This window comes from Ambystoma mexicanum, chromosome 1p, assembly GCF_040938575.1.
Source record: "Ambystoma mexicanum isolate Mex_15411 chromosome 1p, UKY_AmexF1_1, whole genome shotgun sequence".
NCBI lineage: Eukaryota > Metazoa > Chordata > Amphibia > Caudata > Ambystomatidae > Ambystoma > Ambystoma mexicanum.
This window is the reverse complement of record NC_090921.1, coordinates 662,106,799-662,126,698: the sequence shown is the minus strand read 5'-3', so window position 1 is coordinate 662,126,698 and position 19,900 is coordinate 662,106,799. Positions and strand designations below refer to the sequence as shown.

The window sequence follows — 19,900 nt, the reverse complement described above, 5'->3', positions numbered from 1 at the left end:
TTTTCGGTGCCCCTTGGAAATATGGAAGTAGGCATCCTCCAAATCCAACGACGACAGGAAGTCGCCCTCCTCCAGCTGACCCAGGACGTGCTGGAGGGTGACCATCCGGAACTTCTGTGCCTTGATGAACTTGTTGAGTCGTCGTAGGTCTAGGATGGGGCGCCATCCTCCCGTCTTCTTCTTCACGAGGAAGTATCTTGAATAAACTCCGGAGCCCCGAAGCCTCTTTGGGACGAGTTCGATGGCGCCCTTCCTGAGCATCGCCTTTACCTCCCAGAGAAGCTGAGGGACGTGAAGCTCTTTCCTGGCCACAGGGGGGACGCGCGGGCACCTTCTTTGAAACTCGAGCGCGTGGCCCTGGGCTAGGGCGTCCAGCACCCAACGGTCGGTGGAGATGGACTCCCACACGCTGACGAAGTTCGCCAGCCGGCCTCCCACCGGGGTGCTTCGGTGGGCCCCGACCCCACGGCCGGTTCAATCTTGCTTAGACGAGGCTTTGCCGCCTTGACCTCCTTGGCGACGACGGCGGGGTCCGCCTGACTTGCCTCGTCCCCTGTAAGCCTCCTGAGACGACGAACGGGCCGCTTGACGGTAAGTGGAAAATCCGCCGCCTGAACCTTTGGAGGCGCCCTTGCCTCCGCCGCTCCGAAAGGGCGGCCGCCGTTGCTGGAGAACCCCGAGAGCCCGGGCCGTCTCCGTGTCCGCTTTAATGGCCTGAAGGGAATCGTCCACTGTTTTGCCAAACAGGTTGTTCCCATCGAACGGCATGTCCAGGACTCTGGTTTGCACGTCTTGACGGAAATCCGTAGCCTTGAGCCATCCACGCCGCCTAAGGCACACGCCGTTGCCCAACTGGCGAAATCCAGTGTCGGCGATGTCCATCGCAATAGTGATGGCGTGGTCCGACGCCACCTCACCTTCCTGCAGGATCTCCAGGGCCTCCGCCCTCTTGTCGTCCGGTAGGAAGTCCAGCAGGGGAGCCAGTTTGTACCACAGCTCCCTGTCGTAGCGGGCTACGATAGCCAAAGCGTTGGCCGCCTTATTTCGTCGTCGCTGCAGACGAGATGACTCTGCGCCCCATAGTATCCAATTTCTTTCCCTCGCCGTCTGGCGGGGAAGTCGATGTAGAGGCCGCTCCCCCCCCCCGCTTTCTTCCTGGCCGACGCGGAGACGACGGAGTCCGGGGTAGGCTGTGCCCGGAGGCACTAGGGGGCCGCGTCTGGGACCCGGTACTTCTTCTCGTACCGGTCTCTTCTAGCTGGCGTCGTGGATGGGTTCTTGAGGAGGGCGAGGCCCTCATCCCAAATATCGTCCAGCAGAGGTACCGCGAGGACCGTCTTCCTCTTGGCCTCGCGCCGTTGATAAAGGAAACCTTCCTTCTTCTTCTTCTCAGGGCAGAGCTGGAAGAGCTCGGATGCCCTGGCGATCATGGAGTGAAACGATCCAATCTCGTCGGGCGGGGAAGCCCGGGTGGGAGGCGACGACGGTAGATCCTCGTCGTACACCTCGTTGTCCGTACCCGTCGCGGCCGTGTCAGTCCCCGTATCATCCCCTCGAGTCGTGGACGGGGAGGAGGGCTGAACGGGGCGCGACGGCTGAAAAGGAGGTGGAAGGTGAATCCTTCTTTTCTTGGGGGGAGGGCTGCCAGAAGGTCCAGGTTCTGGATCCCCCGACGGGAGTGGTTCCTCCGCTGGTGGTAACGGTAGTCTCGTCCTTATCTCCGAGCATAAGGACTGTATAGCCAACAAAATGGCCGCCGAGTTGTCTTGCAGCGCTGGCAGAGGGGAGTCCGATGGGCGGGCAGGGGCCCCGTCGTCACCCTCGACGATATCGTCGTCTCCTGCGTAGGGATCCCTCCCGACGGGCTGGTCTTCTTCCACGCCAAGGCCGTGGCTTAAGACCTCGATCAGCTCTTCCTCAGAGGTTGAGGCCGAATCCACGACGACCTCCTGCCCCCCCCTTCTTCTTCTCCGCCGGAGGTTTCACGGGGGTCCTGTGGATGGGCACAAAAGAGGACTCCCTCCGCGGTGGCAGGGAGACTCTGAGCCCCGAGGTCGCCACCACTGGTGTAGCCTCCACAGGCTGAGCCAGGGCCGCCGCGACAGTCTCGATAGAGGCCTTGGCCGGATGGATTAAGGCCTTCACCACCTTAGGTGCGCTCACCGCCTTATCCTTGAGGGGGGGGACACTGCCTCGCTCCCCCTCCGATGGGGCCTTAGAGCTCGACCGGGGCCTGTCCAGGAGCTTCGCCGGGTGCTCGGCCTTCCTCTTACCCGACCCAGAGCGTTGGCTCGTGGTTGATGGCGCCGGGGAGGGTGCGCCCTGCCTGGCGCCCGTAGAGCCCGACCGTTCGGCGCTCCCAGTGCCAGCGGACTTGCGGTGCTTGGCCTTGTGTTGGACCCCCGTCGCCGGGGTGTCCTCAAAGGTCTTAGAAGACCGCTCGGATTTCTTCCTCTTCTTCTCGCCGGACGGGCTCTTCCCTTCCAGCCAGTTGGGGAGACGTTGGTGGCGGTCCTTCATGGTCCGCTCCGACATGTTGCCGCAAAACGCACAGTCCTTCTCCACGTGCGTCTTGTCCTCATGTAGGCAGTAAAGACAAAAGGAGTGTTCGTCTTCCTTAAAGACATTCTGTAGCTGGCATCCAGGGCAGACCCTGAACAGCTTTCCGGGCGTCGAGCTTCCCTTCTCCTGGGCCATGTCCGAGATGGGCCTGAGAAACTTCTGGAGTCCTCCAAAAGCATAGCTCGATGAAATCTTCACCCTTGAGGGGCGTAGACGAATCCGACACGGGTCCCCGTTGATCGGATGGAGAGTCGGTGGAGCTTGAGGCTCTTTTGACCGAAAAAACGAAGTTTTTGAGAAAAAACGTGAAAAAATAGCACTAACGCTCGAGAGCAATAGCACGAGGATCCCAACACATGAACGTGCGGTAAAAATCTGAAGATGGCTGCCAGAGGTGGGGCTTAGGTAGAGGGCAGTCATTGGCTGTGGTCAGTATGACGCAGAGATCAGTGATTGGTTACTACTACGAAAGACAGATCAGAAACTAAACTGATACTGGTTTTTTCTTTACCGAGGATTCCCAGCCTGACGACGGGGAATATTCATGAGCATGTGTATCCATGCCAGACCCCATGCTGGAGAACTGATGATTTATCTGGGCGACCCGGCAGTCTCCTGTCCCATAGTCACATAAATTCTTATACAATACGGCAGATTCAGCGGGTTGAGTGTGAACTGGAATAAATCAATACTGTTCCCGGTTAAAGGAATAGACTGTATACCTCCAGAAGGCTCCCCCATAGAGTAGAAACAGAACACTTCCTAAACCTGGGTATCCTAATCACGAACAGGTGGGAGGACTATGTGACTGATAACCTACACCCAATTATGAAATGCTTCACACAAGACATAAATCACTGGGTGACACTGCCGCTGACCCTACTAGGAAGAGCGTCACTCTTTAAAATGCTGGCCCTACCCCGCTTCTTGTATATCCTACAGAACGTCCCTCTACACATTCCCACAACTGAATTTCGCAAAATAGATAAGACTCTACGAAAACTACTTTGGGGAGGAAAACACCCAAGGATAGCGCTTACCACACTACAAAGATCCGTGTGGGAGGGGGGGGTTGGACTCACACACACGCAAATATATTATTGGGTGAGTCAGATGGCGGCTGTAAACGAAATACTACACGGCAATCCACAATTGCCGCACATACAAGCAGAAATAGCAGCAAGACATGGCGTACCCCCCTCTTGAAACCCTGTACAAGGTGGTGGGTCGCCTCCTCTCTCACACGATAACAGCCCACACGACCCAAATCTGGAACGAAACACACAAACACATAGGATGGGGGAACAAAATCACTCCGATACAACCCTTCTGGAATAATGCCTCTCTCCCAGAACTCCACAAACTACCCAAATGGCCAAACTGGGAAACAGCGGGGATACACACGATCCAGCAAGTGATAAAAGGCGGCAAAACCATACCATTGACTGAACTATCAGCTGCGTATAATCTTCCAACCACTGAATACTACCATCACACACAGCTGTCTCACGCACTCAAACACATCCCAAGTCTCGCTGACCTCCCAGAATGTACACCCATAGAGAGAAACATCATGTTAGACAGTGTGAATGTTAAAACCACGTCAACAATGAACAGCATAATCTCTTCCTTTGCCACGAGGGAACTGTGTAAAATAGGAGAGAGATGTGGGTTTGCTGCCACCTGAGGAATGGACCATGACCCTAATGTACCCCAGAGAGACAGCAATATCAGCTAGAATCTGGCTAATCCAAAAGTGCTACATAGAATATATTACCCACGAACAACACTATATAGCTGGGGCAAGACCATAGATGACAATTGTCTACGCTGTAAACAAGAAGAAGGCACTTTCTTTCACATTCTGTGGCAATGCTCGCGTATACAACATTTCTGGCAAAAATGCTGTGACAGATTGACACGGGTAATGGGCCGGACGATCCCAAAGGAACCAAAACTCTTGTTACTGGGGATCGAGGAGGAGGGAGAAATAACCCGCTTTGAAAAACTCTTGCTTTCAACCACCACAGGGCTGATCAAGAGAAATATTGCACAATTATGGGGTTCAGAGATCACACCCAAATATGCCCAATGGGTGACAGACATGCATGCTTGCATAGCGATGGAACATCGCGTCTACACAGCCAGAGGTTGCCCTGGGAAAGTCAGCAAAATATGGCAGAAGTGAGAACAAGCCATGTGATGATCAAGGGCAAATCATAGGACCCTATTGTGCATTGCCCAGCGTACCACTATGCAACATAGAGACATCCCAAGCGCTGTCCTGAAACATACACTGTAACTTAAGTATTGACAAATATTGGTCGCAATGCCTTTGAAGTATGAACGAAAGTTCATGTTTGTATGTTACAGGTTGTTGTTTTAGTGGGGAAAAAAAGAAAAAACAATAAAATGTGTTATAAAAAAAAATCATATAATAAAAATTGGGTGCTTTTAAATGGACAACAGATTGTTTTCTGAAAATTCTACAAATTAGGGATTTTATTTTTAGGAACAAAATAATTATGATATCTAATGCTAATAAATGTGTATTTCATAGATTCGGGGCTATGACTCAAGCTCGTACAATATGTTGATTAGTACACTAAAATCTGACACAGTCTGCTGTTCCAAATGCATGCATGATCATTCTAGGACTCATTTGCAGGGCTCTGCATCGTGCCCCTAAAAAGCAAGCCCTGCCCAGGTTGGTGAAAGTGGTGCTTTTTTGCCACCCAAGAATACCTCCTTTTTGTCCTAAAGAAAACCTAAGTGTCCTAAATGTGAATACCACCTAGACTTCTTAAACTTCTCAGCAGGGCTGTGCTACCACGACGGAATAGATGGGGACTGAGATTAGAGAGACCTATCAGAGGTCTCCATCTTCAGGGTAAACTCATCGCTTCACCATGAATTGCAAAATTAGAAGACCTATTTGATGTATATTATAGTTTGCTCATCTATATACATGGACGCTTTGGACAAATTCTAAGCACCCTACATGTGATAGGAAAGACATGATACTAAGTTTAGGTATTAAAAAAATTAGGGACATAATGGTCAAATGTCTTCAATGAAACAGGCATGATATTGAGGTATTGTTCTCCAAGAATGATACATGAAAAGTACTGGGTATAGAGATCCCCCAAGGTCAACAGCACCACATTTCTTTTTTTCCATCCAAGATGATAATGCAATCATTAAATACTAGATTATAGCAGGCATGTCTCCTAGTGTCCCAGACTGGAAACAGGAATTATTTGATTGAAGTACAATAGACTAAAAATAAGTTTGTTTGGGGATGTCTGGAAACATTTCAGACATTTTGGGAGGGCTTCAAGTATTCCTTTCTGTTGGTAGAAGGGAATACCATCCTCTTAAACCCTGCGCATGTTGTTAGTGGGCAAAAGGAAGAATGTAGACAAAGTGTAGACTCCAAAAGAATGTAAATGATTATTCTTTCTGACAAAAAGAGAGAAAAAAGTAAAGCTTATCTTCTGTTGAAGGGTAGGGATTACAGAAATATAACTGGAGTGTCCTTGGTGATTGCCATATGGGAAACCTACAATGAGCAGAGTAGAAATGCAACATAATAGTTGAGCAACTGTTAAATAAAGTGACATCAGTGATATATTGGCGTACGCATAAAAACAAACTGATCAACAGATTTGTGACCATGCAATATCATATGCATAGATTTAAATCCTTTTCAACAGAAGCACATGTGCAGCAGGCGCACTGCAAAAGACAACAAAGTTAAACTCGCAGTGCAAAGTGGGCCTAATGAACTTCACTCATAAGATCTCCTATTTGGTGTTTATTAAAAATGACATGTGAAGTCGTTTTCTAACAGTTACAATTGAGTAAACTATAGTGATATTTTTCAAACCATCTTTTCCACAAGTCTCCCCACCTTTTACTGCCCCTTGCCAGGTCTCACCTTTTGATCTTTCCTTCTAAAGCATCTTCTCTGGTATACCGCCCTCCACTCCTGTATAGCTCATTTCCCCACCTCCACCCTTCCTGTTTCCTACTCAAATCTGCCTTCTGTCACCCATGCTGCTATCTCTCCTATTCACATATTGCAGTGTCTAGTGATGTGGGCTCCCCCTTCAGTTCTCTTCATTTACCCTTATTCATTTACCACACCGCAACCCCTAACCCCTTCTTACTTGCTAGAGGTAAATCCATGCATTTTATGATCCATACTCCATCAGCCTAATCCTCTTATTCCATGACAAGGGCTGCCTTTCCTGCCATGACTGACTCAGTGCTTTAGGACCTTATCCTTCTTACCTGATCCATGGTACAGAAGATGTGAGCATCATCCTGCTGGAAGCGCCGAACCCTGGTTAGGCCAGACAGGGCTCCAGAGACCTCGTTCCTGTGCAGCACACCAAAATCAGCCAATCTAAGGGGAAGCTCCCGCCACGAGCGAGGCCGATGGTCAAAAATCAAGCTAAGCAAAGAAAACCACAAATTAAAGGTCGTACCGGGACAGAACACAGACTTTTAACACAATCACAATACTGCATACAGTGCAGGTGTATGCCAATAGCACAACCCTTTCACATCCCACCATCAGCCTGCCACAACATTTAATGCCTGCTCATGTTCATACAATCGCCATTCTAATACTTCCTCAGTCACCTGCCATCTGCCCCACCCAGAGGCACCTGGGTGTCCCATGACTAAGTACTTTTCTTTCCACTGACCAGACATTAACTATACTAAATCGATAGCTAAAGGAGAGTCTGAGTAAATAAAATAAAATGAGTTAAAAACCTACATAGATTATTTTCACACTCAAAACAGTAAATGAATCCTATGTCTACATAAATCTAAACATGGCATTGAACCAAGAGGTCTGTAGAGTTCCATTTAACATTACAAAATGGGCGGTGGTTTATTTTTTTCATATTTTCTGAGTTGTCCTGGTAAACCACTGGATGCCAGGATTATGTACTTCATGGAGATAGATATCAAGCCGCAAAAACAGTATTGCAGTTCAGTAATCTTGAGAAGAGGATGCACGTCCATTAAAACAAATGCTTGGTGCTTTCACTGTGGATAATGCATTGATAATGGACAGTGAGATTAACCAACGGCTCTTAGTGCTGTATATGATACTTGGATGCAGCGCAATATAACTCACCAGTGAGCAGGGCAGTTCATGGGCTTCAGGGCAAATGTCTCTTCCGCAACACGGAATGAGAACATGTTCTCGCTGTAGTGCTCCCAGTGTCCTGACGTTTCCCACAGCTTACTGTTGAATATATTTGGAGTGATCACTTCCTGGAAACCACGCTCCCTGTACTCATTCTGCAGATGGAAAATACATACCCCCAAGTGAGTAAAAGGTAGCCAAACCACTCCACAAACCAAGCTACTGTAAGAAGTACTCGGCTATAGTGAAACACCAAGACGCTATAAAGTTACAGGTCTGTGAAATTTCATGAGAATTTCTAGAAACCGTGACCAATACATTTAAGATCCAGAACGCAGCCCTTATGTGTTTCAGGGTTCATTTTCTATCAAAAGCCTGCATATTGAATCACAACAGAATTCCAAGCATGATTTCAAAGCACACACAGACACAACAAGCTACCAGATTAGGGTTGAAAGAAATAGTTGAGTTATTAAGCTAAATGAAATTCAATACTGAAAGCAGAAACTATAGTGACACATTCATTCAGAATTCTATGGAAGTATTATGCTTTACTGTGGCCATAACAGAAAACGCTACACTAACAATGACTCAATCACTGTCATGTGTGTCCACATTTTGATGTCATTCCATACCCACAATCTTGCCCCATCACAAACGGCTCCACACACCTGTTTCACCATCCACGGATGAAAGGGCTGTATTTTTTGGATGGAGACCTTTTCAGGAGCAATTGCCAGCTCTAAAGTGACCAGAAATGTAATCTCTACAAGACTGATGGCAAACCATAAAGGGAACACAAATCCAAATGAAGCCGCCTCCAGCGCACAACAGGTGCTATGGAAAACTTCCTCATGATCAGCAATGAGACCTCAATAAAAGCAATTGACATCCCCACGATGTCCACTGGGGAGGTCTCCAAAAGAACCATGAACAGGCAAATAATGATCAGGATGAGGCCTCCAAAAGATGCCATAGACAGCACCAAAGTCGTAAGAAATGAGGCCCCACAATGGGGGCAGGGGCGACAACCACATTCTGGCCAGGAATGAGGCCTCCAAAAGACAGCCTGACGAGCAACCCAGACACCCAGAGTGACACAGAATGAAGTCTTCACACAGATAATTAGAAGTTCAACAGTGACCAGAAATGGAGCCTCAACAGCCCATTAGTGTCCGTTGGTAGAAGTTCCCGATTACCTAGGTACCCTGAATCAGAGCAGGGAGGATTGATAGCAGTGTGTGCTTTTTTGGCTGTTTTGTGCTGTATCAACATTTCACATCAAGAGGACACCAGATTTTCAATGCTTAGAAGCATAGACTTATGCCAAAAGACAGTAAAGAACGAAGCAAGTTAGCACATGTTACAACAAAATGGAAAGAATTAGCAGGTGCATAGTTACATGGGAAAACCAAAGACAGTGACAGCGTCACCGATGCGTATGCACCAGAAGCACAGCAAGTATTCAAGTGAGCCAAGAAGCACAACAAAGAATTGAAATGTACAAACCAATTATTCACCAATTATACTCCTCTTTACAGATTAACCTGGCCTAGCACTGACCTATTTCAGCACAAAACTGTCCAAGATGACAGTCTGGCTAAAGCCTTTGATGGATCATCCACCTATATGAGTCGCAAAATGATCAAGCCTTGAAAAGATGTAAGTAAATAATACAAATTAATTACCCAAGTTAAGTCTCAAGGGAAGGATGCAAAATAGTGTATTTCTTTAAAGGTAATGTCACACAAACGATGTGGGACACCTGTTAAAAGCTCATGACTATTCAAATCAAAACTACCAAAACCGTGGGCCTTTCTGGATTTAGTTGCTTCAAGACATTCAGAATGGACAGTGAGTGGTGCACATTAATATTCTTTTAAGGAGCTCCATTTGATTGCAGCTGCACTTATAACAGGTTTAGCATTGGATGATGGGCAGGACATACCTTAATAAACTCCATCAGGATGCCATAGATATGAGCCCCTCTGGGCAAGAAAAAGCAGCTGCCTGGACTTGATGCATGGAAGAAAAACAACTCCTGATCCTAGGAGAAAAAAATGCCATGTGAAAACAAGAAACAGGAACCAATCATAAAGAGACTCCACACAACGCAAATGTCTCCCTAGCTAATCCTTTCCCACGAACCAAAATATATCTCGGATGTCAACAGCATTCAGGGTAGAACAATGATTACCAAAAATAGATGCAATGTTTTCAGACAGTGGGTTTGGCAGTCTGGATCTCACTATGAAAGTTTCTGAAGTTAGAGCTAAGCGTTCCTTTCTCTTCTATGAGCGCCTACAGCTGGTGGGAAAACAGGATAGGCATTGCTTTTTTTATGGGCCACGCAATTGTTTGATGTAGCCCAGGGCGAATTGGATCAAAACTAACACCTGGTTGTGGGAAGTCTCTTGGCCTGTTCACCCCACCCTCATACCTGGCATACAGGAATCACTAGTTTGTACAAATATGTTTCATGTCTACTGCTTTACATTTAAACAGAGGGCTTTGGGGGCAGTATATGGCCACTGCAGTAATTTAAGCTAGAGTAGCCACTGGTTTTATGGCCTTGGTCCCAGGGAGCACAATTCTAAACTTACACTGCCCCATTATTGGGCTACACTGGAACCACCACATCATCCCAGACCAGCTAATCAGGTGAGGCACTGACAACCTGCGATTTAAAGATGTTAGTACAAGAAATGGGCCACAATCCTGGGTTCCTAAAATTAAATAAGGCAGTTTTGGAACCCTTACATGCTTTTATATAAAAAAAAAAACAGGTGAACCTATAACCAGGTAAACTTTCTTCAATCGATACATACCTGCCCAATTTCAGATTCCAACTCACTGTTCGTTGTTACATTTATAAGAGTACAAGATACCCTTCAAATAAACCCCTAGCCATGTGAACTTTATGCAAGTTCCTATTCACACTTTCTTTGGGCACCATACTCTCCAACCCTGGCCTCTCACCTTTTTTGTCATTCTACATTCAACATTCAATTGTATTCCTCGCAATACATTCGGCAGCTGCAGTAAGCACTTAATAGTCAACTCCCCATTTGTCAGGTTTACAAAATATAACGTGCGCAAAGTACAGTCCCTTTGTCATGCAGTTCTTCTTGTCCATCCCTGTCCTTTTGTGAACATACCCCTCCACCCCCCACTCTGCCGCGTGTGGATGCCACGGGCTGCTCTTTCATCACTCAGTTCTTGCCTTGCCCACTCTTCTTCACTACACTAAATCAAGTGGGTTAGGGAAACTCACTGGTCTGTGGCAGTGCATTTAATGAACTTTCCTCCGTGGTGGTGCTTTGTAATGAATGGGGACTGATAAGCCCTTATTTCATCCGTGGCGGTGCATCGAGAGGGCCGGGAGCGTCGCTGTTAAACTCCGTCCCTGGTCCTGCGCATCCGCCGAAGACACCGGGCTCTATGTAAATCCTGCACTCGCCATTCTCCCAGTCTGACCCCGTGGGGAGCGCATGCCTCACTGGCCATCCGGCAGCACTGGCGACCGCATGCAAGCCACAAGCGACGTCGAGGATCTCCAGTCTATACCACCTGCCCCATCTGGCCCTGGGGCAGGTGGTCTTCCATCAGCCAGGCTGCTTCCATCTTCACCTGGGCTGCCGTGCCACGACTTTCGCCTTCTCTGGTCTGCCCAGTCTGGCCCCCGGTTGGACCATATCTCTGCAGGCCAAGCCCCGGTTTGGAAACGCTACTCACGCTGCCCCAGGCTGGGGCATTACTTCACATGGCTGCCGGTACAACACGGCATGGACTTCTCATTCCTCCCGGCTCATCTGATCTGGCCCCCGGGCAGACTATTGCCTCACAGGCTACGCTCACGTCCCAGGCTGTCTCTTTCAAGATGGGAGGTGGGGGGCTCAAGGCTGCGACACCCAAGATAGCAATGATTTTCTTTTTTCTTCCTTTTCTTTTTATTACTTATTCCTTTCTGGTCTCTTTATATCTTCTCTCCCCATCAACTGTTACTTTTCCAATTGACTTTCTTTTCATTCCCTTAAAAAATCCTGCACAGGTAAGTCCATTACTATTGTCAGGGGAGACTCCCCTATTCTCCACAACTGTATTGTATTGTACTTTATATAGCAGCTTTTACCAGTATTATAGTCTCAATGTGCTGTCAGTGGAACGTCCTCGGAGGACTGAAGTCCAGAGTGTTGGAGGTCATGGAGTAAGATTAGGATGTGTGTGTGCATTTCGCCAAATATGGCTTAGCGGGACCAGTCAGGCTCCGGTAGAGAGCAACCTATGCGGTGAGGCATGTGGATGAGTGCTGAGATGAGTCAGGAGATGGTGTGAGTACAAGACACTCGTTATGTGTTCAGAGCGCCCGAATTTGTCTTAGGTCTTCACTGCATTCTGAAGTCTGAGGTTTTGAGGCGTAGTCTGTTGTAAGTAGGCGGGGAATTATGTGAACAGCATGACCAAATACTGTCATTGTCCTTGCTAAAATGGTTAGCACCAGTCTATGCTCCAACTATTTGCAACAAAAGGAGCACGGGGTGTACTTCCAGGTTCTTCTGGAGGGATAACATGGCAAGTCTACCCAGATATCGAGCGCTTACTAAACCTTTAAGTTGTTACCTTTACCATGGGCGGCCCATCCTATAATTCATACATGTGCAATACATGCCCATCCCCCACTTTCATTCCAGAGCAATTTCGGGGATGGTTCTTGGTTGCCCTCCTGCAGTATTGCACAGGGGACCCCCCACCTGGCCAACTCTGGTGGAGTGGTAAGGGGGAATAGCGATGAGAGCTGAGCACAATCTGAGATTTCTGGGGGGTAGGTAGTTGATGATTTTGTTCTGAAGGAACTCTGGTCATGTATTATGGAGGGCTCGGTGTGTGAAGCACATGGTTCTGAAGGTTGCTCTTAGGCTAACAGGGAGCCAGTACAAATATTTTGAGTGCGGGGTGATGTGTTCACTGGGTGATAGGGCAAGGGAGCAGTCTGGCTGCTGCGTTTTGGATTCATTTAAGTTTCCTGAGCTGGCATGCCAGGACACCAAGATAGAGGGCTTTGGAGTATTCTAGGTGGGAGATGATGATGGCCAGTATTGTGGAGACTCGTTGGGGATAGGAGAGGTAGAGAAAGATTTGTTTTAGGATGTGTTAAGTGGAAGTGGTAGTTTCTGGATACAGAGTTGATGTGTTTGGAGAGAGATAGTTCTGCATCCATTTGCATCCAAGATTTTTAATAGAGGTGGAGGCAGCAGGTGGGGCTCCCAGAGCAATTGGCCACGGTAAAGGTTGGGGAATCAGAGCAGTTTTGCTGCATATTAGGAGTTCTGATTTGCTCGGGTTGAGAATTAGTTCGTCTGTCGTCATCCATAGGTCGATATCAGACAGGCAAGAGGCGAGGTTGGGAAGTGGGACGGCTGGAATCTTGAGAATTTTGAAAATGATCTGGGTGTCGTCTGAGTAGTTGTAGCAGATAAGGCTGTGTGAGCAGATGAGAGCTGGCAGTCGGCTTAGGCAACTGTCTCACTCTCGCTTGTGCACTAATCCTATCCAAACTTGACTACTGCAACGTTCTGCTGATGGGCACCTCTTCTGCAAACCTAAGCATATTACAACTACTACAAATAAAGCCCTCCGCTCTGCCCTTGGCCTTAAGCGCTCTGACCACATATCAGCTACTAGACGTGCGGTACACAGGCTCCCTATTAAAGCTAGGGTTAAGTTTAAAACACTATCCCTCACTCATCACTGTGTTCAGAGTGTGGCCCTACAATACCTCAACAATTGCATCTCCAAAACAGCCCACGGTAATTTCCTTAGATCCAGCTCCAGGTTTTCACTCCATACTCCCTGCTTCAAATCGAAAAAAAGCAGGTGGAGTGAGCTTCTGTGTGACGGCACCTTTCCTCTGGAAGTCCCTCCCTCTAGCTATCGGAAACAAGCACTTTTTCTCTACTTTTAAAAAACTCGTCAAGACCTGGTTACTTGACAAATACGAGTAACTCTTCCTTCGACCTCTGATCCATGGCTACTAGCTCTACTCGCTAACCTCTGTATTTTGCCTATGTATTGACTGTATCTCTACTGTAACACTGTGATACCTATGGGTCTGGGTGATTCAAAATAACTAAATAAATTAGAACTACAATTACCCCCAACCACGGCCTAATGTATCTATGGGCCATAGGAAACAATGGACCAATACTATCCTACAGCTGCAAGTAAAGGGTTTGCACACCAGGGCCTGGAGGTAGTTCAGAGCTGCCATGGAACTCAAAAGGAACTAGAATACTCCCAGGATGCACATCAGCACAAAAGCTGCACTCATCAAATCCCTGGATTGGAGGTTCTGGGTGGGCTAGATTAGAACAGAAACCCTACACTCACGGATTAACAGAACAAAGATTAATGGTGAGTGAGAGGGCCCCCCCACAGAAGATCTTGATGAAAGAACACAGCCAAAGATATTCCAGAGAAAAGTCTGCCGAATGGAGCCCTTAGAGCAGCAGCTGGGACGGTCACGGTTTGCCAGCCATGGTATCAAGGACTGCAGCAGAAGAGCCCAACCCCAGAGGAGTCGACCTTGATGCCCAGCAGAAATCAGTGAGACCTTCAGAATAGGAACAAGCAGGGGGATGTCCCTCGGGCATAGATCTGATATCGAGCAAGGGTGACACGCTGGCTCACAAGTCATCAGTCATAGTTAAAAAGAAATCAAGCAGGACAACTCCAGAGGTTTCCACACCAGAAGGACAGTACCAGGGTCCTGCTACACAGATGTATTGTTAAATAAAGGGTGTGGCAGAGATGACAACTGCCATGTTGGGACAACAGGAGGATGAGGTGGATGGCTCCAGAAATCGAGCAGTACTAGCAAGTCCTGATAAGTGTAGAGCCACGAAAACGCCACCAAAGGAAATGTTACTGGTTACAGGTGTCCCGACTGGCTCAAAGGAAAAGCACATCAGACACAGACGTCAACTTTTCTAAGTCCCAAATGATGCAAGGGCTTTCATGATCCTCCTCAATCAGTTATCTCTCTTGGATGCTTCAAAGTCAAATTTCAGCATTTGACAAAGTTCCTGGTGCAAAGTGTCAGCTTTTAAGCTAAACCAGAGGGTAAAGGGTAACCCTAACCAACAATCAAACACATGCTCCTTTTCAACTCTGGGATCAGAAAACCACTCGCATAACTTTGCAAACTCTACCAGACAATGTGCCACGTCCATTCCAGACTGTCAGCTGCTGTAATAACACTCTGTGAACTTGACACATTGCAATGTGAGCTCCTGGCCAGAGTTCACATCGGGAAAAGAACACTACATGTTCATCCCGGCCCCCTCCCCCAACCACACTCAAACACAACAAAGCACAATTGCCTGGTAGCTGGATTTCACAACTCTTATCGGCTCCGTTTTGGAAGCCTGCAGGAATAAAAGGTGTCCTTTGTCCCAGACTAGCTCGTGCAGTCACTATTTTAAAGTGCAGTGTTAACAACTAGAACCAGTGGAACTATCTGAGTCAGGATACTGAACCAGGGAGATTACAGGGATCCTCGGTGTTAGCCCCCACCTTTGTGGTCCATAAGGTCCCCACAAAAGGCCACATACATATAGAAATTGAGTCTGCATTGGGAACTGGATGGATTCTACTGGAACAATAGTTAGAATACCAATAAAAACAAGCACAAAAAGTGGGGGTCTCGCCCAAAAAGTGGGCAAAAGATTGTTTTGCCCTCATATATATCTTGCATTCAATAATAATAATAAATTAATGATTATGGTGATAGGTCTCATGTAAGGCTGTGATTTATTCAGTACCGTCATTAGTAACATCTTCAAATAGAAACTAATCAAAGTGATAATAGTTCAGCAGACCACACACCAATCCACCCTGGCTGTCCCTCTAATAGGTCTAAATGAACTCCTAGGAACTTTCCCAACCAACTGATAATACACCTCTCTACTTTTTTTATTCAACTGTTTGAGAAATGGGGCAATGGAGACAAAGATGGGATTCTATGGTACAGGATGAACCAGTACTGGGGAAAAGGGAAAGCTAAGAAGTTAATAAGCTAGAACTACTTCGCTTTACAAAACTTATTATGCATGAAATGAAACCTTTTCAACATTTGCTGGATTGTGTCTTCCCATATGTTTCGTGTACCACCACTGGATTTGTGTGGAGTGGCCTAATACTCAATTCTACTCAGTGTTAAAACCTTAGAAGGGTCTAATACCAGGACCTGGTCTGACTGCACTCCTGTGCTTCCTAGTGTTCCACTGGCATGCTTGTGCCATTAGCAGACTTCACTATTGTGCTAAAACGATTGCACTCTGTGCCATGTAATAATTCGCAAGATAAGGGTCAGCTTTCCCTGCAAGATATTTCTGCAGGACATAACTCTGCACAACCTGTTTGTTGAGTTTGTGTCGAAATGGAGGGAATTCATTTGTCGGATGGTTTTAAATTGTTTTAAAATGGGATGCAATTCATTTAGTCGTGAGGCTTTTAATTTCCTTTTTTATGGAATGGACTTTTGCTTTGATGGCACAAATGCCGAATAAAGCTGTTATCACCATAACTCTGCACAACCTTTTTTTACTTCTAACCGCACGCCTACCTGGTGCTTAGAGTCCTCTGAGCCCTCCCTCCCTTTCCCATCCCATCCCATCCCATCCCTGCCGCTCTTCCAGCTTGAAAAGAACCGTCCTTGTGAATGCACTTTCACAGGAGATAACCCTGAAGCCATGCTTCTTTTTTCCATTTGTGTTGTGGTAAAATGTTGCAAGTTATGCCCGCCACGAAAAAGGATCCTCTGCCGATTGCCATTCATAAGAATGTGCCTTTGGGTTGCAACCTATTGCACCTTGTACCCAAGAGTGTGATCTGGGTAGTTGATCTAGTGATTTTGAGATAATAAATACACTAGTACCCAGTTAATATGCATCAATGCATTGTGTCAATGTACAGGACTGAATGTATCTTCCACCTCAGGAGTGTCAAACGTAATCCGACAGGGGGCCCGCAGACCTGCTTCTTCAAAGTGCCAATATATGAGAGCTAAGAGAGAGCAGGAACTAGACAAACCTTTAAGTGCCACTGCGCTAAAATGAGTTTACCAAAGCCAGCCCACCAATCACTAGAGGGGGCTAAATAGGAAGGAGTCAGGTGGTCAACCATTCTTGTACGACATCAGGACGGCCACTTGGGCCAGACCAACCCCAGAGGAAGAGCTCAAGGGCTTACCCAGGTCTAAACCAGTCAGAACAAGTATGGAGGGTGCTATGTGGGCTCACAAGGAGCCCCCGTAGTCAGAATGGCCATTATACGCCTACCTTATGGTAACCCTGAACAAGGGAAGCCTGAAAATACAGAATGGCTTAGAGCAGGACTTAAAAAAATATATATGGTACACCAGTGGCTACTAAAAAGGTACATTGGGCTGCCAATGGTGTAAAATGGCTTGTAACCATGTTAAGATCAAAACTGAAATCTCCCTAAAATCAATGCATGATTATATAATCACTGTACAGCAAAAAGAGGGACCAGAGAGCCACCCAAGGGACTGGGAGCCTTGAGGGCACACATTTCAGGATCAATTGGGAAAAAAGCCATTGGATTTTAAAACATTTTACTGGGAACACATAGAATACTGCAATACTTAAAATACCAGACTACCACAGTACACAGGAACATTTTATTGCAGCAAATCATGGTTGTGCCATTTAGAGAATGGTGCACCGATAGAAGCAAGGGATGCACAGCAGACAGATATTTGTCCCATATCATTACTAAAGCAGGGTCTGGTACAATTAGCACTGCCACGTTGGGGAACATGTACAAATTACACCATTTTAAAATGTTAAATGGTTTGGAAGAACTGTATCCCAAAATCCAACTTTAATGTATTTTAAGGTTCAAGATTATTATTTGAGTTTCTCATGCAAAGTAATCTTTATTAGGCATTTATTTTCAAGTAAGAATGAAAATGATGCTGCCCCAGCAACGTTGATCTAGACATTAGCTGGTAGTTAAGAGTCTAGATTAATATCTGTTTCAGATATTGAACAGCTGTAAAATGGTAAGGCGACTGTTCACTCCTCTGTATGTATTTTGTGGGTACATTGCCGTTTTATCTTTTTTTTTTTGTTTAATGATTTCTATTGAGCATAAAACTATTAATAACAGGAACCATAAGTTACAATAACTGAATGAGTTAGATACAATACATATAGTATACATAGGGTATTAATATATAGAGAACATTAGCAATATTTAGATAAATATAATCGAGCAAGTATAAATAACAGATAGTGGTATGTAAAGGTTACTGATACATTTCCGTATACATGTAAAAGAGATCCAAGGCATACAAGCGATACATACAAGAGACCACACGAAACATGAAGGAAGAGACGAGAGGAAAGGAGTGGATAGGTGTAAAGTAAAATGGTCAATAAGCTTCTAGGTGCATCAATTTACAGAAACAGAGAATAAAATATGACGAGATAGATAAGATAATGATATAATTAAACATTTTCTATGAATTATGAGCCGACATATTGTGATAGTCTAAGTAGTTAATGAAAGGGGCCAATTTCAGGATGTAATTTGGCAATTTGTCGAAAAAGGAAGCCATGCAATGTTCAATTCTGTGAGTGTGGCAAGCACTGTTCCACCAGTTTTTGCAGTTCTCGCAGGAGATGTTTTGAAGTTGCTTCCAATTAGTGGTGACGAGGTTGATGGCGATAATTATGAAACGATTGTATAAAGTGGAGGACGGGAGAGATATTTGTCCTTTAAGTACAATGCTGCCAAGAAAAACATTACCAAAAGAAAGAGGAATCTGAACTTTAAAGATGGTCATCATGTATTTCCAAACATCTTGCCACAACCGAAAAACATGAGGACAGTTGAAGAACATATGTTTGTATGAACCCGAAGAATCTACACAAGACCAACACCTCCCATCACTGTGGACCTGAGATTTTGTAAGTTTTAAAGGGGTAATAAAGGCTCTATGCATAAACAATAGAAGGGTTTGGGGGATGTTGGCCGACGTAGAGACCTTCCTGATTCTAGACCATAACCTAGACCATGTGTTATCATCAAAGATAGTGCAGCAACCTGTTTACCATTGAGTTAGGACAGTGCATTTCGACATTAATGGTTCTACAGGTTCTAACAGTTTATAAAATGTTGCAGCTTTGATATCAGAAGTAGTGGAGAGCAACTGTAACTTCGTGGGGTCAGGAGATAAAACATTATAATTATGAACTTGCAGTCTGTCAAGGCATGCATTAACCAATTTATTGTAGAAGATCAAATCTGATAGAGGTAGAAAGAAAGATTTCCTAAGGTCCTGAAATGATGTTCTGGCTTGATTGTGAACAATTTGGTCTATATATCTAATACCCTTGGTGAGCCAGACCTTCCGGGAGAAGGTTCTACAATTGGTAGTAATTGATTTGTTATGCCACAGATAAGGTGAGAGCTCGCGAGAAGGGGATGTAATTGATGGAAAAAGGAAAATTGTAAGGGCGGATCTAGATACTTCAATGGGGTCAGAGAGGAAAGAGGCTGCATAATGAAAGAGAAAAATTGTGTCTGTAATGTTGTGAGGATGTGCCATTTTTTTTCAAGCTTACACCAGGATGGGATGCTTAAGTAAGAAAGCATGGTGATATTTTTTGAAGTCAGGAAAGCGGACTCCTCCCCGTTCGAAGGGGGTTTTGAGTTTGTGGAGTGCAATCCTTTTAAATTTACCTTTGCCCCAAAGAAGGTTTAGTAGGATGGAGTTGATGGATTTGAAAAAAGTGGCGGGAAGGGGAACAGGAAGCATTTGCAGCATATATAAAATGATGGGGGAAAGCATCATCTTGATGGTGTCGAGACGACCCCACCAAGAGAGAAATAGAGCGGACCAGGTAGAGGTAAGCTCGGAAAGCCTATTGAGTAAAATGTTTATATTGATTTTATTAGTACTATTAATAGTTGAAGCAAACTGTATACCTAAATATTTCAAGGAGATAGCACATCATTTCAAACCAGAAATGTCTAATTCATGTTTAAGACAAAAGGAATTCAGGGGTGGTAACTCTGATTTGTCTCTATTGAGTTTATAACCTGATACTGATGAAAATTCCTGTAATAGGCGTGGAAGATGTT

The 19,900-nt window shown here is 45.9% G+C and overlaps 1 protein-coding gene across 3 annotated transcripts in view; it reads right to left on the bottom strand.

The window, feature by feature from the left end:
* The window catches only part of TARS2 (threonyl-tRNA synthetase 2, mitochondrial), a 1,102,517-nt gene that overhangs the window by 308,820 nt on the left and 773,797 nt on the right, over window positions 1-19,900 (bottom strand). For all 3 annotated transcript variants that reach the window (XM_069649728.1, XM_069649729.1, XM_069649730.1), the window contains 3 exons: window positions 9,678-9,776; window positions 7,718-7,884; window positions 6,859-7,021 (listed from right to left, as the gene is read on the bottom strand). In XM_069649728.1, coding sequence (XP_069505829.1) covers window positions 6,859-7,021; window positions 7,718-7,884; window positions 9,678-9,776 — 429 coding nt within the window. The remainder of the gene's footprint in view (window positions 1-6,858; window positions 7,022-7,717; window positions 7,885-9,677; window positions 9,777-19,900) is intronic.